Raw genomic sequence first — 27,629 nt, 5'->3', positions numbered from 1 at the left:
TTGAGGTTTAAAGTTTTACTTTAATAACATGCTGACGGTTTTTGGAAAAACTACAATATGAATATATGGGATTAGGCCTAATAAATTCAACTAAAAGTCAACAACACAATATAAAAAGCCTCTTTTTAAGATCTATTTATACTGAATATATACATAAAACAAAGTTCTGTCTAAATAAAAAGCAATAAAATGGTTAAAATGAAAAACAAGAATTGACAAACAGAAATTGTAATGGAATGTACAAATTATTTATTTTCAACATAATTTCGCTGTTCCCTTCATTACAGAAACCATTCTACATCTTAATAATCTACAAGTGGATGTCCCTGTCCTTGAACTAATCACACTAAGGCAAGCTCAGCCCCCAAATTCTGTCGACAAAACAACTGGACAAACGACATCCATAAAGATTTAACACCGCATTATACAAAGATTAAGGTGACTAAAATAAAACAGAATATATATACCATCTTAATGCTAAGTTACAAATCTCAGCTGCACGGAATACCGTCCTTTAATGACGGTTGACGTGCACCATGTAGTTATGTTTTAAAGTAGCTGGACATCAAACTATCAATACATATGCTGACATTTATTTACAACAATTTTGTCAACTACCTACATATGTGGATAGCTGAAATCATCTAAGATATATATGAAACCAAATACTAAAAACAGCAACTTGTGATAACTTTTGTACAGATTTATTTTAGACACCGATTTTATATTAAACTTAATATAATGTAATACTGGGTTGCACACAATTGTTCTCAAAAAAAGATGGTATACTTACTATAAGCTGTTGAAATATATCCCTATATAATATTTTTAATGATGACTAAGAACATAGCACAACAAAGTAATATAATTTTTATCATGGAATACGTTTTGATGATATGTAGAATGAATATAAAAATTAAGAGAACGCAAACCACTAAAGCGGAGATATAATAAATTACAGCTTACAATGCAATATAACAAAAATCAATAATAATGTCTTAAAATGAAATTAAAAATAAATTGTGCTATTTTTTCCACTTTATTTAACTGCATACTCAATGGAGTAGCATTTAATATATTTTATAGATAAAGGTAACCTAAAATCTATACACTAAACAATAATTAATTTATTATGAAGTATACCCTCGCGAAACTGACTGAAACAATGTAAAAATCTATTTACATTATGATGGGGGTACTGTTCATAGTTGACCTTAACAGTACTCCTATCATAGTTAAATATGATGCTGCCACCTTCGCCATGGTTTACATTATTTAGTTTGTTTTTACACAAGTAACATCCAAAGTTATAGACTGTCGACCACGGAAGGTTTTTTTGAGAGGGAGTTGAACGGAACATGGGGGTGGGAATTGTAACAGATTATTTTGCGTACAAGTAAATGGCGACGATAAGTCCGTAAAGACCTAATACTTCAGCGAAAATGAGGATCAAGATCATTCCTACGAACAGTCTTGGTTGTTGCGCTGTTCCTCTGACACCGGCGTCTCCCGCAATACCAATAGCAAATCCGGCCGCCAATCCAGAAAATCCTACGGCTAAACCTGCCCCCAAATGCAAAAAGCCCCTGGAAATAGAAAATATAATTAAAATCTGGGAATATAAGGACAGTGGTGCAAGTTGACAAATCAGAATAATTGAAGACTTGAAGTAAATAATGTGCCAAAAAATCGGTTTGTCATGTTTTATTTGTTTATTTATTGTTTTCTTGGCAGGTTAAGGTGCCTATTCACTATCCGAAACAAACGGACGAACGAATATAAATTCGGTATATTTGGATGGGAACCGAATTCATGCGGCCATTCGTATTCAGATATGGACGGGTTTAAGTGAGTAAGTACAGGTAAGTAAATAACAAATGCAGTAATCATTTTTAGGGTTCCGTACCCAAAGGTTAAAAACGGGAACCCTATTACTAAGACTTCGCTGTCCGTCCGTCCGTCCGTCTGTCACAAAGGTCTATCTTATGAACCGTTATAGCTAGACAGTTGAAATTTTTACAGATAATGTATCTATGTTGCCGCTATAAGAACAAATACTAAAAACAGAATTAAATAAATGTTTATAAATCAAAAAGTAAAATAAAAACATTAAATCACCACAAAATACACCAAAACACTTTTACTTTTACACTGGACGCGCGTTTCGTTAACCATGTAATTTTTTTTTCTTTCCAACGAAAGATATGAAATAAAAAGAGATTACATTAGGAATGTAGCTGAGTGTAATGGATATTCTCCTTCACTAGTTGATAAATTAATTAGAAAACGTAGGTATAGGTTATAGTGATTTCTGAAAATTCGACTTTTCAAGTGGAGAAAGACACGTCTAAATATTTTTCGATACCGTTTGATAGTTATCCCGTGGTCTAAAAGGAATTTTTAAGAATGTCAATTATAAACTTGTGTATAGTGCCAATAATAAATTACAACAATTATTAGGTAATCCAAAGGATAAAACACCTCCACTGGAAAGGTCGGGTATTTATGAAATTTCTTGTAAAGATTGTAATCAGAAATATGTTGGGCAAACTAGAAGATCAATATTAACTAGATTTAAAGAACAGTTAGCTCAGATAAGATATGGTAGAGCGGATAAATCTTGCGTTGCCGAACATATTGTTGATAAAGAACATTGTATAGATCTTAATAATTTAAAATTAATTAAACAAGTCTCAAATTACAGGCAATTAGATGCACATGAAAGCATCAGAATTAATAAATGTATCTTTAATACTATGAACAGAGACAACGGTCCAATTCCTTCAAGTTCTTTGTTCCTACTACTCTAGTGGCGGAAATCTGACTGTTACGCTCGGTGGGCTCTGACTCGGTTGGCTAGATTTTGCCACGCCCACTCGGTGCCCACTGAGCGAGTATATAAACGCTCAACTTGTAGATTGTACTTTAGTTTATAATCATCTGCTGATGATGCTAGCATGGTTAGCGAAACGCGCGTCCAGTGTAAAAGTAAAAGTGTTTTGGTGTATTGTGGTGATTTAGTGTTTTTATTTTGCTGTGTAACACCAAAGGTTCCAACCCTCAACTGTAATAAAAAAGTACTTTCACTAAAGATTATCTTTTAATTAAGAATTTTACATAGAATCTTTCTAGTCCTCGGTGGCCGCGCGGTTAAAGCGTTAGGACTTTACGCTGCTATGACGTTGGAGCCGTAGTAAGGCCGGTTCGAATCCTAGTCAAGGCGACTTTTTTTTAATTTTTACATAAATATTTTTACTTTTTACATATTTATTATTGATTAATACAATTTTTATGTGTTTCTTCATTTTTTTTAAACTACTTATACGCGCATTCAAAATTTCAGCTAAATCGGAAAAAAGGTATATAATAAATGTTGTATAGATAATGAATGGTACGGAACCCTTCGTGCGCGAGTCTGACTCGCACTCGACCAATTTTTTTGGATGTCGTCGGTCTAAACTATCCTTTTACAGATTTTAGCTTTTTGGCTTCCTTAAATCTATAGTTTCAGTTTTTTGAAATGAGGCATTTTAACAGATTAATTTTGCAAGTTCAATTACTTACTTTAGTAAATTTTGTTTATACGTAATTTGATAATGTTGATTGTGACCAAGGCGTTAAACGCTATATACGGAAGCTATTATTATTATATATTATTGTTGATTGAAGAAATAAGATGCGCAACCTTATGGACGATTTCGTGACACAAAACATGTCCGACATACATGTACGCCAGCTGTAGCTGGCGTTACCGTTACACGTCCGAGATTTAGTTTAGTTCTGCACCGCTGCGCGCTGATAGTCGTTTACGGCGCAGCGAATAAAGAATACTGTACCGTAGTTCTACTTTCAGTCGACAGAGTTGGGAGTTGCCAGAAGTACAGATTAATCCGTAGATTTTCCGATTTTGGGTACACTACGTTAATACGTATTTACGTTAATACTATCATGTAACAATTTAATATATTATATAATTAAACAAAGAACGGCGTCAGAGGCTTGGAAATGAAGATCGCTGTTATTTCATACATAAAACATTATGGTAAATGACAATAGTCGTCATTTCCAAGCCAACTAAACGACTTTTTTCGATCATACGAAATATTCAGTACCTATAAAAGAAGTTTTATTTTTATTGTTTATTCTATATTTAACACGAATAAATTTCCAATTCATAAAAGCGGATTTTTCATCCAAAGATATTTTCGTCAAATGTATAACAGATATTACACATTTTAATATGGGAACACTGTCGCTTTCAGTTCCACACCGTCTTCGCTAGCCGAATTAGAGAAATTGAGTGTTTTATGCGTTGGCCGCGAGACGAGTAGAGGATCCACCGTACAGCACTTGAGACGTAAGGGGAAATCAAATCAGCCTTGTCACGCCCATTAGGTTGCGTATCTTCCCAAATCTTTCAATCAACGATATTAAATAAAATACTTTTCCAAAAAAGACTTCTAGGTATTTTACTACTAGAAGAATATCGAGAAAATAAAATAATTATTTTTGTAAACAACGCTGCGACAGTTTGCGATGCACTGAGTCAACGGAGACCAATATGTCACCGGTATTTTACCAATAAAATAAATTTGATTAACGGACAAAACATGCTTAACGTTTCAGGAGTTTGAGAAGTATGTCCTCCAAAAAAATACAGAGAACAAAGAAAAATCGATTTAAAATATATAAATATGGAAATTCAAAAACACTTTAGTTTTTTTAGCAGATACGTCTAATATAAACTGTTGACATTCTGTTAAAATTACATTAGATGAAGTCTTCAAAATTAATAACTACTAACTACTACTGCTGTGTAACACCAAAGGTTCCAACCCTCAACTGTAAACTACTACCTGATAACAATTACTTAATGGGGTAAAACTTCCAAACTTTCTGTATATTTTTTTTGTTTGTATTTAATTTTTACTTATATTTATTAAAATCAAAGAAGCGATAGCGATACATTACTAACCTTTACAGATACTTGGGTAATGGATTTATTTATTTAGATTTTGTTTTATTAGTAAACCGCTGACAAATTGGTCTCCGTTGCACCAACGCAGAGGTGTGTACAAAAAATAACTATTTAATTTTGTAGATTTTCTTCTAGTGGCAAAAAACAGTAGACTACTTTAACTTTAACTGTAATATTCGTCACATGATTAAGTTAAGGGAGTATAAAAATGTCCATATGTATACATATACTGTGTCGACAAGAGAAAGACTTGAGTCGGTATTTAAATTGTCTACCCGAAGTGAATAGCTATGCCAATCTTCATTGCAAGATAAATGCAAAGTGTTTATTACATAACTTAATCCGGCGCACATTTCATGCGTTCGAGAAATTACTTTTCGTACAGAGGAAAATCGGCACTCCAAGGCAGTCTTTGTTGATCGTGAATAAACACATATAACAGCTTCGTTCCAACTTCGACGAAAACCGTTCAATGTACAGTCACGGTCAAGCGCACTATGTTCCTATATCCCAACCGAGAGATGATCGTTTACCGTACGATTTCGTTTACGTTCCAACCCAATGACTAAAGAATATAAGGACATGTAACGCCCCTATACGGGCTGCAGCAGAATTTGTGACTTTTTTTGTTTTGGTGGCAAACAATGAGTCATCATTTGGTCACCAGCGACAATTTTAGCGATTTTTAATAGTTTGTGTGTAGTAAACTTTGTATAAACTTTATTACAATGGTGATTAGTTGTTCAGCTTTCAAGTGTAAAAGCAGCAGCGATAAGAAAGGGCTAGGAGTTACGTTTCATAGGTAAATAAACAGTCCACTCCAACTTTTTAGCGTTTTCTTATTGAATTCGATAATTATTCTTCAATTTCAATTAACATCTAATATGTACTTGATATGTGCTATACGTCGATACTAGTTTTGTACCTTTTGTTAACATTTTAATACGTTTTTTTCGTAATTAATTAGGATGATACACCATAGGCGTAGTCAAAACAATTATCAAAAAATATAAATATTGCTTCAAACAGCTAGGCTAAGAAAAATATGTGCCACGGCACTGTTTGGTGACAGCGTCACAATTTGCTCTCGGGTGTTATTTGTCCTTGGATTCTTTAGTCATTGTTTCAACCAAACATGTGACTGTCAAAAAACCAGTTTCGATACCGTCATTTTTTTTCGATCCCAGGTGAAAAGCAGAAACCATGTGGGCCGACAAATGATTGACATGCGCAATTTTAGTCTAAACATTCGAAGCTCGAATCTAACCTAATCTAGTATAATCTGTGGTAATATAAACTATTGTTTGCAATTTTTGTTATATAAATTTATGAACGTGAACAACAAAAACAAAACAAAAAAACATATATATTTATGATCTGATATCTGATTTAGGTTAGACCAGCTAGTCTTCTTTTCCTTCTCTACCTTCTATACGAGGAATGACAAATTACATCTTATAAAACGGTTCTAAAACCGGTGTACCGAAATAGAACTGTACGAAGTTATGCGATTGCAATCAATTCTAGGGGTTCCGTAACCGTTTCGTGACGGTACAAAAACGTGGAGTTGGAACGAAACTAATAGTACCTAATGATTTATACACCATTATGGCAAAATAAAACACTAGTTCACGACAATAAATCAAGACACCTTAACACTAGACTAACCAACATTACCAGAGGGTTAAAACTATTATATGTATATATAAAAGTGATTAGTTCTATTCATCTGCATACGAAGTAAAAAAGATACATAAATATAAATGCATAATTAGTGAACAAGAGTTATAATTTTACTAAAATTTTTATGTGAGAAGAGGCGATTTCTGCAAACGAATTCCAAAAAATATATTCCCTCTGTAGACAAACTCTAGATTTTAACTGCAATAAAATGACCAGAGAAAATCAAGTTTGTTATTCCTTGATTAACAATATCGAAAAAATATTCAAGATAACACGCCAGTAAATACCTAATAACACTTCAAGTACACTGATATTGTTTTAATAGCATTTGACATTTTTAACTTATTATTCAAATCCGAAAATAATTTTTTGTAAATGAGAATAAATAAATAAGATAGAATATACCCTTACACAAGGGTAATAATTTATATTTCTTAATTTTATTTATTAATAACATAAATGATAGGTTGACACACACGGAGACAAATTAAAAAGCGGCATACAGTGTTGTCGTCGGTTTTTTACGTTTGTAGGAAAATGTGTGTAGAAAAATATAAACTATTTGAACATTTCGTGTTTTATGTATACTATTGAAATGAAGATAATATATCTAAGTTAAATATAATCTATTACAGCTGTAGTAAAATGAGTAACTAATAGTGAAAAATACAGTTCCAACCCTAGATGGTTTGAAATTTTGATGCAAAATCCGGCAATACTGCATAGGAGAAATATATGAACCCAGTTTTTATCTCTTCATCAGACTGCGGAGTTTCGATGACCAAATCGGTATAGTATAATAGATGTGAGAAGGTTGTGAATCTCAACTTCCGTTTCAAAAATCATGCTTATAGAATCAACTGAAACAATTAGAGCTTGTCCAATGAGCCAGGGGAATATCTTGACAGACAATACCCAAAAAATGACAAAAAATACAAGAGACACTATAACTGTCAGTATCATGTATTCTCTCGTAGGGGAGACCATAGCATACCTTAGAATGTATAGTCTAGCTAACGAGAGGACACATGACAGTGACAGGTGTGTCTGTCATTTTAACTCAATAATTATTATGTTTTCTAAAGAGAGCCCTGAAATTTCATGGTGTTAAAAATATATTTTGTTTTATTTTGAATGATTATAAAATGTGCAAGTTATGTTCATATACCCCATACTATGAATATCAATATTAGAAAACTCCCACTAAACCTTCTAGTGAATTGTACTCTGTATTTAAGAATATGTTGTGATAAATTTTAAGTAAACCAATCATTTATCCTACAATGCAGTAACAATAGTTACAACTTAACAAGTATAGCTAGAGACGTGAGAAATATAAAATACCAAGCCTCTTCCTATATTTGTACAACTGTACAAAGTCCTCATTGTGAAATAATATAATACAAACGAAAAAGAGATTCTCCCCAATAAGGGGTAACCTTCTGTTTATGTAAAAATTTTAAAACCTATCTAATAATATGTTAAATTTTAAACAAATATAAAGTTGGCAGAAACTTGTCTGCAGGTTATCTAAGTATTATTTGTATTTAACCAACACAAGCAAAATGTTTTGAATCAATTTTAAAAATATTGTGAGTGCATAAATTACATGTTTTCATAGTAATATTTATAAGGAAATGGTGATAAATTTGATGTAATGTGACTAAACATGATAAGCCGGACTCTCTGACTAAACATGGTTAAGCAGATATAACTCAGATTGAATTTAACAGAATGCAGTAGTGTGCAGTTCACCTTAATATAATTAACTGAAATATGCCCTTTTCCATCATTAATATAAGCAAATAAAAGATAAAAATCCTTTATAGCCACACAAATCACACAAAATCTAATTATACAAATAATCGTATATTTTTATCATATACCTAAATTATAAATATGTTGTTTAAATATAGTTTGTTAAAAGAATTATGTTCTACAGCTCAAATTTTGGTCAGAAATAAAGAGTTTTTGACTAGTTAGTATAGAATGTGGTGAGAATTGACCTGATTTAAAATAAGGACCTCTTATCCTGAATAACCTACAAAAGGTTAAAGAAGTTTATTGAAATTTTCCTAAATTCTAAAAACCTTAGAACAAGCGTAACAATGAATTATAAGTTTGTGTTCCAGTTATCTGAAGTTGTGATTGACTTAAATATATTTGATATAGTACTAGCGTGTACCAGCGACTTCGTTCGCGTCGCATTAATCATTTGTAATGGTGATGATAAAGCAAAGCAAGAATTTCCATTAACATACAAACTGGATAAAATTTTCTCACATTTATGTCAGCATGAGAAAAAACAATATCGCGGTATTATTATATAACTTGGTAATATTTGAGGGGTAGTTTCGTCTCGTTGGAATTTGACTTTCGAAAAATCCGTTTGCCAAAAATTTACGTCAAGCAGTTTAAGCAGAATCGTGGTTAAGAAATTACCCAACTTTGTGAAACAACCTGTATGATTTTTTAAAAAAATTTAAAATATGTAAAAAAACCAAATAAATTATGCTAGTCCAAGCGTTTTCCCGAAAGACTAACCGTTTTTTAAATAACAAATATTGTAATATTTGAGGGGCGTTTTCACCCTCTTAGAATTTGAGATTCGAGAAACCCCTCCTTATCGAACCTCTACACCCCACAGTCAATCCATTTACCAAAAATCAGCTTCAAACGTCAAGCAGTTTAAGCAGAATCGTGATTACTCAATGGTCATATTTTATGAAACACCCTGTATAAATTTATAAAAAATCTTAAAATATGTAAAACAACAAAATAAAATATACGTGTTTAAGAGTTTTTCCGAAAAACTCACCGGTTTTGTAAATAAAAAATATTTTAATATTTGAGGGATAGTTTCACCCCCTTAGAATCCGAGTTTCGAAAAATCCCTTCTTATCGAACCTCTACACCCTAAAGTCAATCTGTTTTCCAAAAATCAGCTTTTTACGTCAAGCGCTTTAAGCAGGATCGTGATTAATCAATGACCAGATTTTTCGAAACACCCTGTATACATTTTTAAAAAATCTTAAAATATGTAAAAAATAAAATAAAATATACGTGTTTAAGCGTTTTTTCGGAAACTTGACCGTTTCTTAAATGAAAAAATATTGTAATATTTGAGGGGTGGTTTCACCCTCTTGGAACTGGAATTTCGACAAATCCCTTCTTATCGAACCTCTACACCCTAGAATCAACCTGTATGCCAAAATTGAGCTTCTTACATAGAGTGGTTTGAGCAGGATCGTGATTAATCAGTATATCAGTCACTTAAGGATTTTATATATTAGTATAGATGTTAGGTATTAATAATTAACTATTAATAATTTGAAAATAAATATTAACAATTACAGAGTGAGTATATTTCTCGCAATTTTTTGTGTAATCCGAAAGAACATACTTTAAAATAACTTTCAAATATATAATTTTTCTCTAAGCCTATGGTTTTAGCATCTAAAAGGCTGAAATGATAGCCTTTCCTCTATTGTTATTTTAATGTATATCAATTTAAAAATCAGATAGAATAATCGCCGTAGTAACGAACAAAATAATAGTTTTCATTGTATTGAAATTGCAAAATCTAATAAAAATAAACATATGCATAAAAAAAAATGAAATCGAAAAAAAATATAGAATGAAAAAAGTAATGGTCCTATAACAACCAAGTCATAAATTTACAGTGTAGTTTTTAGTAACAACAACTGACAGTAGATAATCTAAGCTACACTTAAATTTGAACTCGAAATGTACAATATGATCAAACATTTTTATGATGAAGCGTGCTTTGTGTGATGACAGATAAACATTTCTTATAGAAAATTACGTTAAAATTTTGATTTTAATATAATTTATATTAAAATATAATATTAGATTATATAAATATAATAACATATATATATAGAAATGTTTATTTAATTTTAAAAGTCAAAGCACGTTTGTTCATAAAAAAATTATCAAACAGTACAGGGTCAGTTAACGATATAGTAAAATTAATTAACTTGTTGGTTTTAAGAATTACCAAAAAATGTTAACTAGAAAAGTTTTAGGGTATGTGTTAAGTTACACAATTCAACATTATTTTTAAGTATACAAAATGCTTCAAAAAAGTGTGGCGGTTATAACATATACATTACCGGCCAAAAGTGGAAAAACTTTTTAAATTTATTTGCTGCCGTTTTACAAGAACGAAAATGTTTATAAAGCATATATATTTATACATAGGATAACTGTCTCATAAAAATACACACAAGATTTTTTTGGAAAAAGCCTCTATTAAATTTTGAAAAAATTAAACTAATTTCTATGAGGACAAAAATGGAGAAACTGGTATTTTTTATACATTTGTAGTCGTAGTCTCAGTATGTGGCTGCATAGCCTTTACTTTTGATAACTGCTTGGCACCTTTTGGGCATAGACTCAATCAAGTTCTTTATTACGTCCCCGGATATTTCATTCCAGGCTTGTAATAGGGCAGCGAACAAAACGTCATTATTTTTAAATTTGTCCCTGTTTTTACGCCTAACATCGACTTCTAGTTGATCCCATAGGTTCTCTATAGGGTTCAGGTCGGAGCTTTGAGCTGGCCATTTGATCATTTCAACTTTTTCCTCGGTTAAAAATTCCTTAATAAGTTTGGCAGTGTGTTTCGGATCATTATGGTGCATAAATTTCCAGGTTAATGAGAGAGAGGATTCAGCATAAGGTACCATTGTTTCTTGCAAAATATTTAAATACATATAGCGATCCATAATTCCATTTATTTGAACAAGGGGCCCGACCCCATGCCCAGAAAAATAACTCTAGACTAGAACGTTCCCACCTCCGTGTTTTATGGTGGGTATGGTGTACTTGGGATTGAATCTCTCATTGGCAGGACCGTCTCACCCACCTAATACCATCCGAACCAAAAAGATTGTACTTGCTTTCGTCTGACCAGAGTACATTTTTCCACTGCTTGTAGGTCCAATTTGCATGTTCCAATGCAAATTGTAGTCGGGCCTGCCTATTTTTCTTAGAAATAAACGGCTTTCGGGCAGGTGTTCTGGCATTTCGTTGTGCCTGTTTCAGACGCCGTCTAATGGACCTAACAGATATTGAAATAAAGGGATATTCGTTCCTTATATCCTCCGCAGTGCAAAATGGATTTCTAAGTGAATATCTTATTATTTTCTCTGTCGCCAAAGTTGTTTTTTTTGGGTCTTCCGGGCTTGGGTATACTGGCAGTTGTCCCACGATTTCTATACAAATTAATTTATTTGCACACAACACTTTTATGTAAATTGAAGTGACTAGCAATATCAATTTGTTTAATTCTTGAATGATACTTCTCAGTTATGATTTTTTTATTTGATCTGTCAAATTTATCCCGCGCGGCATATTTTTAACGCTCTGTGAACCCAATACCACGATCTAGACGCTTTAACAAGAGAATATCTCACAGAATGTTAAGAAGAAGATAAGGTTTCTCCACTTATGTCCGCTGGAATTTGTAAATAATTTTTTGCCTGCAAATTTATTCACAAAATAAGCAGTTTTTATATGGCTATACAAAGCAGATTAAATGCGAAATATTTTCTTGATATCCTATTCTGCAGAGAGTAAACTGTATTTTGAAATAGTAAAAATATTAAAAGTTTCTCCACTTTTGGCCGGTACTGTACATATGTCTACAAGCAAATGAGGTCTAACAGATAAAATAAATTTTTAATGCATTATAATGTTATACTGAAGTAATAGTTTTTAGAAGACTTGGAAGAATGGCACCCTCGGTATTTTTTTACTTCTTTGAATAGAAAATAACCCTCTGAATAGAATGACATATCATATGTCAACTTTTGACATTTTCGCATATGGTTTATTTGAAATTATAACTTGCGGTTCGTAACGAAAATTTGACTCGAAATATCAAGAATGTGGTACCAAATTATTCATAAATAAATGCTTTTTCCAAATATGTTAATGAGCCACCCTCGTTCCATTTGAAAAAATTGAGATATGATTAAAAATACGATTTGAGCATTTTCTAACTGGCCAGGACAAGACACTAAAAACATTAGACAGTCAAATCTATTTTTCCAAGGCTCCTTGATTAAGAATTAGTGTTTTTAACATAACCATGGCAGTCATGGCACTCTAGATTAAATTTTAAAATTGAATTTTGTTTTAAGCGAGAATGTCAAAATTTGACATATGATATGTCATGTCATTCTATTCAGAATGTCATTTTCTATCGAATAAAGTAAAAAATACCGAGGGTGCCATTTAAAAATCAAAAGTCGTAGTCATTTCTGGTGAAATAGGAAGTGACCAAAAACAACTGAATACGTCAATCAATCCTAATTTATGTCATATACTAATATACCAAATCTCGTTTTTTATCTGAAAAAATAAAGTTATAGGGTTGAGCCACTTTTGAGACGCACCCGGTATAAGTCAGAAATTAAAAAAATTGGGTTTAATGATCTTTGCTTGTAGACAGACGATATGCTTTTGTTTTATAAAATCTATACCAAAAAAAATTACAATATAAATAAATATATTTTGTACACCCTGTCGGAATGAAACTCAAATTTCTTTACATACCGTCCTGGACACTTCATCTGCGTGGTCTGTATTTTAATAATATTAATATGTAATAATAATATAAAATAAAATAAAATAAATAAATAATAATCTATTAGAGCTGTAGTAAAATGAGTAACTAATTGTAAAAAGTAAAGTTCCAACCCCCAACCCTAAATGCAACATTTTTCATAAACGCCTACATGTGCGGTTTGAAATTTTGATGTCAAATCCGGCAATACCGCATAGAATAGATGTATCAACCCAACTTTTATCTTTTTTTAGTACATTTGATTTTCCATTAAGCTGTCTACATCACTGTCTTAGACGTTACAATCCAGACCATGCAGACCGGATGATGACCAGATCGGTATATCTTTTTTTCCTCTCTATAAAATTCTCCTACCAAAATTGGATAGATCAGAGCCACTAACAATTTATTACCCTACTGAAATCTAACATTTTAAACAAATCAATAATCTTTAATTCTAAAGTGGTACATTGTTTTATACACATTATAGTAAATAATAGTCGGCGGTAGTAGGACTACCACTGAAATGTTACAAATTGAAATATTTAAAAAACGTATACAGGGTGTCCCAATATTCCGTAGACATAGAACTACTACGTATTTTTGGAATCAAAATAAGAACACAATTTACCTCTGTACAAAAGTACTTCGTTTATCCGTTAGAGGGCTTCAGTTAAATAGCCCGTACGTTAATTAATTTAAAAGGATATTGTCAAATATCATTTCTGATATTAACATAACATCCCATATTTTCGCCAACTAGATTATTAGCGCATACCTACTAGATAAACTACTAAAATAAAGACTAGGTAAACTGTGTCAAATATACTTATTTTGATTCGAAAAATACGTAGTAGTCCAGGGTAATCCCAATACTTTGCTTTTAGCTCTTCGATTAGCTTCTGGTTTTCAGCACTATGCGTCTGGCTTATGTGCTGCTGACCATGAATTAACCTGTGCAAAACAGATCTGGCTTCGCCTTGTATGAAAATATGTAGTGGTGGTAAGTTCAACAAGACTTCCATCACATTTGTGGAAGTGGTTTTTATGGCCCCCGTTACACACAGGCACGCAAGCCTGTGTTGAATTGATGCAACAGCTACAAGTTATAGCTCCAACAACAAATTTAATATAACCATACCAGGACTGGAGTAAAGATGTCCCATTCAAGCTGAGGCAACCTGGTATACAGACGCCTTAAAAACGTTAGAACTGGGATAGTAGAGCCGAAACAAGGGAGATTCTTCCACGCAAGCCTATCTAAGGATATCACAATTTTCCAGGCAGAAATAACTGCAATCCACTATTGTGTAGAAGAAATAACAAGGCAACAAAGAACAAATCGTTCTGTGGCCATCTTCACAGACAGCCAAGCAGCGTTAAAGGCACTCGGCTCCGCGGAGGTCAATTTTAGAATAGTGGAACTGTGTGCGTGTTCTGAATACTTTAGGCGAACGTAGCATTATTGCGTTGGCCTGGGTGAAAGGGCACGAGAGTCACAAGGGTAACGAAAAGGCAGATGAAAGGGCCAGGAAAGGCTTATCAATGCCATTCATAGCCCCAGAACCCTTCTGCGGCATTGCAAAGGCGGTCACGAGAATGGCCACAGAACAATGGGTGGCCAACAAATCTCTAGAATAGTGGAGAAACTCACCAGGGCAGAGACAGGCGAAACAGTTCATTGTAGAACACTCACCAAAATTCAAGGTAGACCTGATAAGCAAGGACAGAAAGACAGTCAAAGCTGTAGTAGGTCTACTAACAGGGCATTGTAAGCTGAATAGGTATCTAAAGCTGATGGGACTGACAGACGAAGCTATATGTAGGCTCTGAAGAAGAAACGACAGAACACATTTTATGTCGGTGCGACAGCTTGACAATTGTGCGATTATTGGTAATAGGCAATGATAGGCCAGTGCCAGGGAGCTACATGGAGGGTTCAGTCTCCAAGTTGCTAAACTTTGTGAAAAGGATAGGATTGGAGAATGTAATCTAAGGATCAGAAGACACAATAGATCCTAGAAGGTCGCAGTGGATCAGGCCGAAAGCCACCTATAAGAATCTAATTTAATCCATGTCCAGGGAATATTGGGACACCCTGTATATACATATAAAATAATATGGAGTTTTGCGCAAAATCTAAAAATATAATAAAAATAGGATGTTAAATTTAAATAAATATCCGCCATATTTTACTAAGGCAACAATAGTAGTTTCATTGCCTTCGAGCTTCCAAGAGGTGAGGACCGATGGCCACTCTAGATAATTATTCTATTTATATAAATAAATTGACCGTTACTGACTGGAGATTGTATTTGTCACTCTTCATTCAGCTATTTTATATATTATATGGCTGCTAAGGTATGATTACTACTTATAATAAGGACTAAGATTTTATTATTGAAAAAATTCAATAAGTAGGGAAAAATAATATGAAAAATACTTACTTATACAGCGTGTAAGTCGGTGCTGTAGAGATACTACTGACGATAAGTACTGATATGACCAATCCGTAGATGGCAATGATACCAGCCATGACAACTGGGATAATACATTTCATTATGAGCTCCGGTCTCATCACCGACATGGCGGCAATACCGGTACCTGACTTGGCGGTTCCATAGGCTGCACCAAGTGCTAAAAATACAGATTTATTAATTAAATAACCATTCAAATTAGACGGAATTAGCTAAAAAAAATCAAGAGATTTTGAAATTGTAATTTGTCAGAACTAGAGTTGAAATTATTGACTTCAATATACAACAAGAACTTGGATATAGATAGAACATTGTTAGTATCTGTCATAAAATATGATTCGCTTATAATTATATTTTGTAAATCCGTTGTATTTTATGTGACTGGTATGTACTACGGTACTACTTTTCAAACGCAAAATAATACTATACCAGGTGCGCATCGAAAGTGGCTCATCTCTATAACTTTTTTTTATTTTTTCAGATAAAAAAACTAGATTTGGTATGTTTGTGTATGACATAAATTAGGACTGATTGACGTACTCAATTGTTTTTGGTCACTTCTTGTTTCACCGGAAATGACTACAACTACAACTTATGATTTTTAAATGGCACCCTCGGTTTATTTTTACTTTATTCGATAGAAAATGACACTCTGAATAGAATGACATATCACATGTCAACTTTTGACATTTTCACTTAAAAAAATATTGTATTTTAAACTTCAATCTAGAGTGCCATGGCTGTGTTAAAAACACAAATTTTTAATCAATGAGCCTTGAAAAAATAGATTTGATCGTCTAATGTTTTTCGTGTCTTGTCCTGACCGGTTGAAAGATGCTCAAATCGTATTTTTAATCATATCTCATTTTTTTCAAATGGAACAAGAGTGGTTCATTAGCCTATTTGGAAAAGCATTTTTTTACAAATAATTTGGTACCACACACTTGGTATTTCGAGTCAAATTGTCGTTATGAACTGCATGTTACAATTTCAAATAAACCATATGCGAAAATGTCAAAAGTTGACATGTGATATATCCTTCTATTCGGAGGGTCATGTTCTATCGAATAATGTAAAAAAATACCGACAACGTCATTTAAAAATCAAAATTTGTAGTTATTTCCGGTGAACAGGAAGTGATCGAAAACAATTGAATACGTCAATCGATCCTAATTTATGTTATATACTAACATACCAAATCTTGTTTTTTTATATAAAAAAATAAAAAGTTATAGAGGTGAGTCACTTTTGCGACGCACCCCGTATTCACAGTTTCATTCAATCATTGCTATATCATGCTGTAATATTTCTCTGAATTCATTATACCATGATGAATTATGAATATAACTGGTTTCAAATCTTTATTGTTTCTATAATTATTTAAGAGTGGCGATTTGATTTTTTACACTGGGGATCTTAATTAATCTATATAGAATTAATTGGATAGACGACAGTAATTCTGTATCATTTGACAAATGTCAAAGTCAAATGTCGTATAAAATACTTCGCTCTCTGCACTGGACTGACTATAGTTACTATTAAGACTACTGTGCCACAAATATATATCAACACTGAGACAAAGTTAAAACAAAATGATAATTATTCTCTGCTACACACTTATGATTTATGATAAATTATTTCAAATATTTAGGGTTTACCATTATCCAGCTTAGAATATAAACATATAGTTTTAGATGTTAATTGTAAAAAATTATCAGACATAATATATTAGAAATCAAAATGTTGTCTATAATCAAGAGTTCGACACATTCTTGCTAGTCAAACGCAGAAAATGTAGTAATATAAAAATATTAGTAGCTGATATTAAAATGTGTTAAATCAATTTTAATAAAAGCAAGCTTATGATCAATAATTGTCAGTTGAAATAGATACAGAAAATGTGATGAATTCAACATTTATGTTGAAGTAATAGATTAGCTTAAAAATTACGGCTTCATAATCTGCTAGGCTTCTTCCAATGCGCAAGGAAACATTTTTCATTGTTACTTCGAACAATATGAATATTACAAACGCATAAATTACGGTAGAAATGTAATTATTTCATTTCTAAATTTCGTTGGACCAGAGAAAGGTTCCAAAAATGTTTTCGAGGTTAGACGGATCACCAGCCAAAAAAAAAACAACGCAAAAGTGAAAATCTTCCAATTTAATATCGGAAATGATGATTTCCTCAAAATACCCTCAAAAAACCGTTAATAGTTATATAATTTGCTGTATAAATATCGGTCGCGTTTTGATAACCCGCACAGTGTGTGGTCACTACAAAACATTTACAACTGTGTAGGCAAAAAACGAGATGTGTCCAAGAATTTCGAAAACTTAGCGGGCTAGACCGTCGCTATAGACGTTTGGCGCCGCTCCAATAATATTTAAGATAATTACGAATCCCTACAGTCTTAAAAGAGACACTGATAATAACTTAATAACACATGTATGGTCTTTTTCTCGGTGTATGAAATAAATTAATGAATCGAAATAAAATATAGTGATAGTTCAACGTCCAATAAATTTGCAGAGACGTGTGTTTGCCTTGAAATATTTTATTGATTATAGAAATACAAATCTTAAGTCAGTTTTTAACAATCAGCTGTTACTATAAGACCTAGGATATTTTATTCTATAAACTTTGACCTAGGGTAATGTTTTAAGGTTGAACATATCTACTTTTACAAATATAATAATTACAGTTGAGGGTTGGAACCTTTGGTATTACACAGCAAAATAAAAACACTAAATCACCACAATACACCAAAACACTTTTACTTTTACACTGGACGCGCGTTTCGCTAACCATGTTAGCATCATCAGCAGATGATTATAAACTAAAGTACAATCTACAAGTTAAGCGTTTATATACTCGCTCAGTGGGCACCGAGTAATAATAATAATTAAACAAGTCTCAAATTACAGGCAATTTTGATGCATATGAAAGCATCAGAATTAATAAATGTAAAGATAGTATGAACAGAGTCAACGGTCCAATTCCTTCAAGTTCTTTGTTCCTACTACTCTAGTGGCGGAGATCTAACTGTTACGCTCAGTTGGCTCTGACTCGGTTGGCTAGATTTTGCCACGCCCACTCGGTGCCCACTGAGCGAGTATATAAACGCTCAACTTGTAGATTGTACTTTAGTTTATAATCATCTGCTGATGATGCTAACATGGTTAGCGAAACGCGCGTCCAGTGTAAAAGTAAAAGTGTTTTGGTGTATTGTGGTGATTGTCAATCCAGAAGCAGACAGACTCGCCAAAGAGGGGGCCAGGGGAGAGGCTGTGGTAGATGACCCACCACTTCTGACGATCAACACACTGAAGGAAATTATAGGAACTACCATCAAGACCAAGCAGCTAGAGACGTGGCAACACCGTGAGGACTGCGCTACAGCTCGAAGACTATGACCAGTGGTAGATAGCAAAAAGACAAAACTACTAGAGCACAAAAATAAACTAGTACGCATAATTGTAGGCGTCATCACTAACGACCATCCACCACGACTACTGCAGATAATGAGAAGTGGAGAAGAAACCATAGAGCATCTGCTGAGCCACTGTCCGGCACTGGAGTACCGACGCTTTAAAACTTTAGGGCAAGGTTTTTTGGACTAGAGGAGCAGAAGCCAACATCAGCGACATCAGGAACTTTAACGCAAAGAAATAATGAGAGGAAGGTTTGGTACAACAATACAGGGATATCGCAATGGGCCCAAGGCCCCCAAGTGAGGGTTCAAACATAATCCCAAACCCCAGCAACCTAACCAAACAGTTGCTGATAATCAACATGATCAGCAAAACGTGATTAATCTCTGCTGATGATGGTTAACAAAACGCACGTCCAATGTTTAAAGGTATAGTGTTTGGGTGAATCGTGCAAGTGAATAATAACACTCTACATCATAATTAATCACTGTTAATATTTTGGGCAGTTGAATTTAGATTTGGCGGAAGCTTGCGAGTTGAAGTATGTCAAAAACCTCCAACTTCTGCTGATAATATTGCCCAAGTTCACCAAATGGAGCAAGACAATTGTCGGATTAAAGTAACCCAGACGATACCTAAAGATCGCGTTTGTCACGTATTCAGTAAAAATTTGAGCACAAGAAAGCTGTCTACATCTAGTATATTCGAATGAAAATTTCTAACGTTCTGTTGGCGCATTTTAGATGAAATAAATGAGAATTTTGGCGCCGATTAATCACTGTAGACGAAACATGAATAGAATACATTATTACACACAAATGTGCGCTGCTAAAAAATGGCTTCAAAGTAAGTTGATACTGATTGTTTTTCGCGGTGGAGTCCCTAATCGATTATCTTCAGAAAGGTTCAAAAAAACACTACAGCAAAACAGCCTCATCTGTCGAAGGAGAAAGTTTTATTTCGCCAAAAAATGCACCTCTTACACCTCACCGGTTGCCATGGCGAAAATGTGCGACTTAAGAGTTTAAACTGCCAAATCACCCTTTGTAATCGCCAGATTTAGCTCCCAGTCATTTATATTTATTCAGCAAAGAACAAATAAAATAGTAGACAATAAATGAACAAAGCTTTTTGACGAACGGGGAGTCATAACTTAAGTCTTAAGAAAATTAACTATTTAGTTGATAAATACACCTATAGTACTATTTGGACGGTTAGATGAAATAGGAGTAAACATAAAAGAATATAAGACGACCCTTGTAATAAGCTTTCTGGGATACAGTAAAACTTGAACTCAAAATTATTTCTATGTATATTCAGACGTCACTTTCTTCTGATCGTATAGTATATTAATTCCAAACATACTGAGCAAAATATTAGCACAGTTTAAAGAATATAAAATATATATTTTATATTCATTAAACTGTGATATTAGTCCAAGAAAATAAGCCTTTAAATACGAAGTTTTGGCAAAAACTTAAATTTTTGATATAAGTACTTTGAAAGATCTAAAAACGAAGTGTGAAAGATTCTTTTAAATTCACCCCCGAGAAGGGGTGAAATAAATAAATAAAATTATTTTTTCGAAATTTCGGAGAAACGGTAAGGACTAGAAAGAAAAGTTCAAAAAGCTGTAGCGGGTAGGAAGAGTTGAGGAATTTTACATAAAAATGGTCTCTATACTTTTTTGCTGAAATCAAAATTAACCGAGATAGGGTGTCTAAAAGCTAGGGGAAAGCTTTTATTGAAACATTTTTTTCAATTGAAATTTATAATTTTCCAAAACAATTGAATAAAAATGTTAAATATATGAATTTTTCAGCAACTTATATATATATTTTTTAAATTTCTACTATCATCCCCTAGCTTCTAGCCACCTTATTTTAATTTTAATTTAAGCAAAAAAAGTATAGAGGCAATTCTCATTGCCTCTATACTTTCTGCTTATTGGACGCTCTACAACTTTTATTTTAACTTTTTTTCTAGTTCTTACCGTTTCTCCGAAATTTCGAGAAAATAGATTTATTTATTTCACCCATAGATTTAGTAAGAACAGATATCACATTATGCATTTTAACTCGATCAAACAACCGGAGGTTGACTACGTACTGTAAAAACCAACTGAGATAGAGAAGGCGACATTGCCACATCTCAAATTTGCGCCTATCTACTTAGTTTGATTTGCAGAAAAGGTGACTTTAAAACATTCACCGGATATCAATAAATCTCAATTTCTTAATTAAAATAATAGTTTATTTTTAAAGAAGCATGCGTAATAATATGGTTATTAACCAGAGGATATATGCGTTACTATTAAAGGACATGTTTACTGTTTAATGTGCTGAAACGTCTAGAACTATTGGCAACGTCGCTGCTAGTCTTCCAGAATGAAATGAGCCGTCCGTCCTACCACCCCTCGCGCCGGCCCTTGGTCCGTTATAGCGTACTACGTTTAGCTTACGGTGTGTTTGAAGTCGGAATCAAGGCCGAAGTGAACTTTTCAGTGGTGTTCAGTAGTTTTTGTTTTTGTTTAAAGTACTTTTGAATCTGCGAATTTTCAATATGGTAGGACAGTGTCAAATGTGTGGAAAAATAAGCTCAAATTACCGGAATTTGTCTTTTCACAGGTAGGTATTTGTTTCCGCCGTAATCGTACATAGGCGTCCCACAAGAGAGCCTCTCAAAATTAAAATAATTTCTAATTATATTTGTTGAATTTTGATCTATTAAAACAAGAACATAGTAGCCGGTAATTGAATTATAATTCGTCTCAATTACTACCTAACTGTTGTAGATCATAACAAATTTGAATATAAACGTTGCATTTGAAACATTTTTTTTAATTGCGTCATATTTTGGTCATTATATACGATATTCTAAAGGAATTTTGCTCAACAAATAAACAAAGGTGTTTACCCGACCTTATTACATTTTATTGCTTAATTATATCTTGTATCTGCCCCTTCGGGGCAAACGGAACAAAACGCATCTGACGAAAAAGTGTTAATGTAGTATATTAATATGGAGTAAAAATTTTACTAATTATTTTACTTTTACTTTACTAATTAAATTCGTTCCAAAAAACGATACGCCACTGGCTATTAGAACAATCCAAATGCGCCTAGTTGCCGGGGTCGGAAATTTTAGACTTCTCTATCTTTCTGTCCTTGTCTGACACATTGGAATGTTTGATACACTACCAACGAGTATTTATGAATGAAATGTTCGGTCTATCTTTATAATGTCTTTGATTTCACCCCTTTTTGGGAGTGAATTTAAAAAAAATCTTTCACACTTCGTTTTTAGATCTTTCAAAGCAACTTTTTTAACTTTAAAGGCCTATTTTCTTGGACTAATGTTTAAAATCCATTACGATCTTTTAAACTGTTTTCGAATAAATAGATCTTTTTCTTTATTTAAAATAATGTAAGATGAAAAAATGTTTTAACTATATGAATGTGCTGAAAGAATATTTACATTTCTCTTGAGATCTAACTTAAATAAGAAGGTGATAACAGATTTATGTTCTTTTTCCTTGTTATAAAAAATAAATAACTGATAGTTCGCATCAAATGAACTTGTAAAGAAGCTGGCTAGTCTTAAAATAGCTTATTGATTTCAGATAAAATTTATCTTAATCGGCGATTATTCATAGAAACATTCCATGTTGTAATGACATATGGTAGTCATTTTTGACAAAGCTGTCACTGATCGTGTAATATATAGTGTAATGTTTTATTTAGTAAAAGGTTACTTACTTAAAATAGTGTAAAATGAATTACGTTCTGGACATAAAATAGTGTAAAAAAGTGTTTTAATTAGATTACAAGCCAGATTAACATTTACATTTCTGTTGAAATCAATATAATTTAAAAGACGAGACTTCATATAAATTTACTTAACCTTAACACATTAGCTAATTTCTTTCAACTAAATCTGATGTAAATCATTAAGGATCTATGAAATATATAAACAGCAAATACAATAACATCAAAAACATAGAATGTAAAAAATGCCAAGTCTCGCAACAAAATTCTTCCACTATAAAAAGTTGTTAGATCTCATGTAAAACCAAGTCAAGTTTATTTTATTTAGTTTCTATTGAATCACCTATTCAACAATTTTGTTATAAATTGTTAGTATCAATATTCGTCATCTTTATTTCTGTAATAATTATAATGACTTGGCAATTGCACAGCACCATTATAAAAGAATAATCTACCATTTTGATTACTAAGTAAATCTAAACAGAGCCCTTAAAAATAAAGTTTTTTAATTAGAATAGAATATCATATCGTCCAATTGCCAAGATAAATTGATGTCATTTTTTAACTCTCTAACAAAAAAATTATATACTGGGTGTTCCAATTAAAAAAAATATAAGTTTTGAACACCCTGTATGATTTAAGATTACAATATTTATAGTAAAGTAAGTAGACCATTTAAAGTAAATACCTAATAGATATAGTTATGATTTCAGGACAACTCTTGTATTTTAACAATTTTTTTAAGGAATGTTGAAAAATATATATTTTTATTTATTTATTAATATCTCTAAAATTATCCAAATATATTTACTCATCTCTTAGGATTATGTAAAGTGATCTGAAAGGAAACCAAAAATGCAATAATATACAGGGTGTTCCATTTAAAAAAAATCCTCCCGATCCACGCGCACTTTTTTTTATCCACCCTATAGAAATATTTTCCTGAAATACATCCTCGTACATACTTTAGGTTTGCACTTAAACAAAATTTCTAAGTTTTTATTCTAGGAGCTACAGATGTTCGACACACTATTGCTGGACTCTGTGTATTAAATTGTTAATAAATTTAAAAAAAAAATAAATGAGCCACAAGCAACAGAATAGAGAATATCAAATTGAGAATGATATTTATTTCGACATAAGGCCTTAATTATATTTATTTATGATAACATGACATTAAGGTTTTTGACCTTTTCTCAAAATTATGGATCTGTCTTTGGACACACATCATGATCCTCATCGTAAAAATATATTTAAAGCAAAATTGACAGTTTAACAAACATAATATAATGAAAAAATAAATATACGTAAGAGAAGTTAGTTCGAATATTGTATAAAAATACTTTCAAGTACGACAAAACCTCATTGGATTTACTATTGGTTTCTCATCGGATTTACATAAACATATTTGTTAATTTAATCTTAATTTAAGACTTTAAAAGACTTATTTTACATTTTTTTAGATATGCTACATCAATCTATGAATCTACAAAATCTATCAAAAGATTTTTTACAATAACGTTAACGTTAATTATTTATATTATATTATTAACAAAAAATGGATAACTTTGAGTTTCTGGACTTACTATAAACTACATACTAGAGTTTGAAACTGGATTATATCAGTTAATACTTTAAATATAAACAATGATTTTAAACACAAGTTAAAAATAGCATTTCACCTGAATATTTTTCATCACTGAAGAATATAGCAACTCAACTTATTTTTCATAATATAATTACACGTTATACCCATGAAATAAAGTAGGTACTTCTACAAAAAGAACGTCAAACAAATACCCCTATATTGTATAAATTAATATCGAGATGTACAGTATGATTCAAAAGTTTTATGATCAAGCGTGCTTGAACTTTGGCAGTTAATTTCTCATAAAGATTGTTAGGCTACAACGCACACTTGATCATAAAACTATTAAATCAAATTCTATTTTCTATCAAAAAATTGAATCTATTTGATCTCATGGTAAGACCTTGAATTTTTATAAGCAGTCAATCACTGAAGCATTATTATAATTACCTCAATTATTGCAAATTATTTTGTAAAATTAAAAGTAATTATTGGTGTAGCTAAATCTTTTACCTTAAATTGATTCCCTTGTGACTGAATTAATTTATGTTTATCTAGGATTACTTAAGTCATATGACTAGAAAAAATGCATATTTAGAATACAATTTGAAACGTTTGTACTTTTTAACATAAAATAGAACAAATATATTATATTATGGCTTTAATAAATCGTTCATAAAGTCAAATATATCTATAATATTCAAGAATTCAGTGATAAAAACTTACAAATATCATAACCTAATTTAATCATGTTACTTTTAAAGTCACATGACTACACTCCCTAAAGTCAAATGACATCAATTACTAGGTTGGAATTCAATGATACCTACTTGTAACATACAAAATAATTAATATTATAGAAGCAATAAAAGCTTTTTCTATTACTAATTTGAATCTAAAGAGTTTAAAAAGCTTAAAATACAGATTCAGTCATATAAAAATAATATTGCTCTTAAATTTTTCTGTAAAAAAATCATCGCTGTGTTCCTAGGGATAATTTATTATATCGTTAAATGACTTTCTTTTCATTAGACTAGTTGTATGTGTAGTAGGTATTTTATTACTGCTGCTATGAGCAAACTATATTTAAAAATCTGAAGAATCTTCTTTATCCAGAATTAGAGAACAGCATGCCATCAGTAAATGAAATCTGATAAAAAAAACATTCATGTGATATCAATAAAATTTAAGTCACATGACCCTAGCAATCAGATGTTTTGTTACACGCCTTTTTACAAGTTTTATTGTATTTTATATTTATCACTAAAAATGATTAGAGGAGGTTCTTTTATATAGATATAAAAACACCTGTATCCTAGAAAATACGATTTACTATGATTATTCTTATTATTTGTAGTAACTACAACAGTGTCTTCAGATACAAAAGAGCTTGCCTGCATTAATAAGTATGGACAAAGTATTGATTCTAACCAAAGATTATATTCAATATCAGTTATAAATTGTGGTGCAAAAATGTCTTAATATTATTAGAAACTATGAATTACTATCATTTATAAAGGTTTTAAGTTAAAAATTTAGGTATATTCAATTGAAGGGCACGGGGTACGGGTGGGTCTACGCAAGCATGTGACCATGTAAAGTCGTCAAATAAGTAAATACCATTCAAACATAATGTTAGTAATTACAGATTTTCGCAGAAAAGTTCTTTCATTCTTATAAAATATGACTTATGCATTAGTTTTCTAAAACAATAAGGAAAGATTCTTGTTAGCAAATTTGGTATGACTTATGCTACGCCCATGAATTGTTTCACATAAAATTACACTTTTTCGCTGTTTTTAACATTATCGACATCTAATCCAATTGTTCTTTACATTGTTAACTATAACAATGAAGTTTAATATGAACATATTAACAGATTAGTGAAGAGAAAAGAACAAACGGATAAATCGATAATCTCGCAGACAGGCCAGAAAGATTATACTTACAGCTGAAAATAATTGCAGAGGCGGCCCCCATAACACCAAAAAATGGTCCGTAGACTGGGCCTGCTTCAGTAAATGCGTCAGCCATGGTAAAGTTTTATTTGGGGGAGTATTTACAGGTAATGGGAACGGTTTCAAAAGGTGCACAACACAGCACTGAATTAGACAAACTACTTATTAATATGGCCTACACGACTGGCACCAGCAATAGGTCATATGACGATAAGAGAATATTCAGGTGGAGTGCGGACGAACTCTGACTTCCTATTGGCTATTTTTCCATCTAAGGTCGAATTTTAGCGAATCAGAGACAATTGGTGCCGATAAGTGATGATGTCACGGGTTTACGTCACAGACGTGAATTTTTATCTCAGGAAATATCATAAGAAGACATTAATTATGTACGTTATAAATTTCTGGCATAATTTTTAATCAATTTCTATCAAAGTGTAAAAAGGGGTTTTCAACCTTTTTTACTACAAAAGACCTTAATTTGAGTCACATGACAGATGACTGATGGTATTTCCTCCGGAAGCATATTTTTGCGGGAAATATAAATTGAATTTTTAAATATTGTATTTTAAATTTATTTAATATTTTGTAATTATTTATTTATAATTTGTCTCCTGATAATTCTAAAACAATTGCAAGTAAAAATGTTGTGATAAAAATTTAATTATTTTTTTTTCTTTCTCATCATAACATATTTTAACTAAATTATGTTATAAAATTTTCTTAAATGATTTTTTCCAATATGCATTATTTATTTTTCTAATACTGACGTATTATTTAATTTTTTTATATGATTTAAAGTTTTTCCACAAAATTACTTTGATTTTAAAAAAGGTTATTTTATTGTTAAAACGTTATTTACCGAATTAAGGATAACTTACAAATTAGATCTCATATGATTTAAAGATCATGTGCTTTTTGTACAAACTAGCAGTTCATGGTTAAATTTCTTACTTCGTCATTGAGATAGAGACTTGATAATTTTTTTTTAATTATTTTATATTTTTTTTAAGTTATACATTTAAAAAAAAATATTATTTACCCGTTTATAATTTTAAATATTATCTTAATATTTTGCTATAAATACATAAAACTAATAAGTTACGTTGTTCATTTGGTTTTGTTTCTAAAAAATAAAGCCCTAA

The 27,629-nt window shown here is 31.8% G+C and overlaps 1 protein-coding gene across 1 annotated transcript; it reads right to left on the bottom strand.

Moving 5' to 3' along the window:
* Positions 1–26,709, bottom strand: LOC115876950 (V-type proton ATPase 16 kDa proteolipid subunit). Its single transcript, XM_030892994.1, has 3 exons — positions 26,476–26,709; positions 15,704–15,893; positions 1–1,586 (listed from the first exon to the last, which is right to left on the bottom strand). The coding sequence occupies exons 1-3, from the start codon at positions 26,558–26,560 to the stop codon at positions 1,382–1,384; spliced, it is 480 nt and encodes a 159-aa protein (XP_030748854.1). The 5' UTR covers positions 26,561–26,709; the 3' UTR covers positions 1–1,381.
* Positions 26,710–27,629: the final 920 nt, after the last annotated feature.

This window comes from Sitophilus oryzae, unplaced genomic scaffold, assembly GCF_002938485.1.
Source record: "Sitophilus oryzae breed Bouriz unplaced genomic scaffold, Soryzae_2.0 scaffold_1441_pilon_pilon, whole genome shotgun sequence".
Lineage (NCBI taxonomy): Eukaryota > Metazoa > Arthropoda > Insecta > Coleoptera > Curculionidae > Sitophilus > Sitophilus oryzae.
The sequence above is the reverse complement of the archived record's forward strand: the minus strand, read 5'-3'. Positions and strand labels throughout refer to the sequence as shown.

Excerpts from the sequence above, each read along its gene's own strand:
- LOC115876950 (XM_030892994.1), bottom strand. The coding sequence starts at position 26,560 with ATGGCTGACGCATTTACTGAAGCAGGCCCAGTCTACGGACCATTTTTT. Across the intron at positions 15,894-26,475 it reads CTCTGCAATTATTTTCAGCT|CACTTGGTGCAGCCTATGGA; the intron begins GTAAGTATAATC and ends CTGTATTTTTAG. Across the intron at positions 1,587-15,703 it reads CCGACTTACACGCTGTATAA|GGGCTTTTTGCATTTGGGGG; the intron begins GTAAGTATTTTT and ends TTCTATTTCCAG.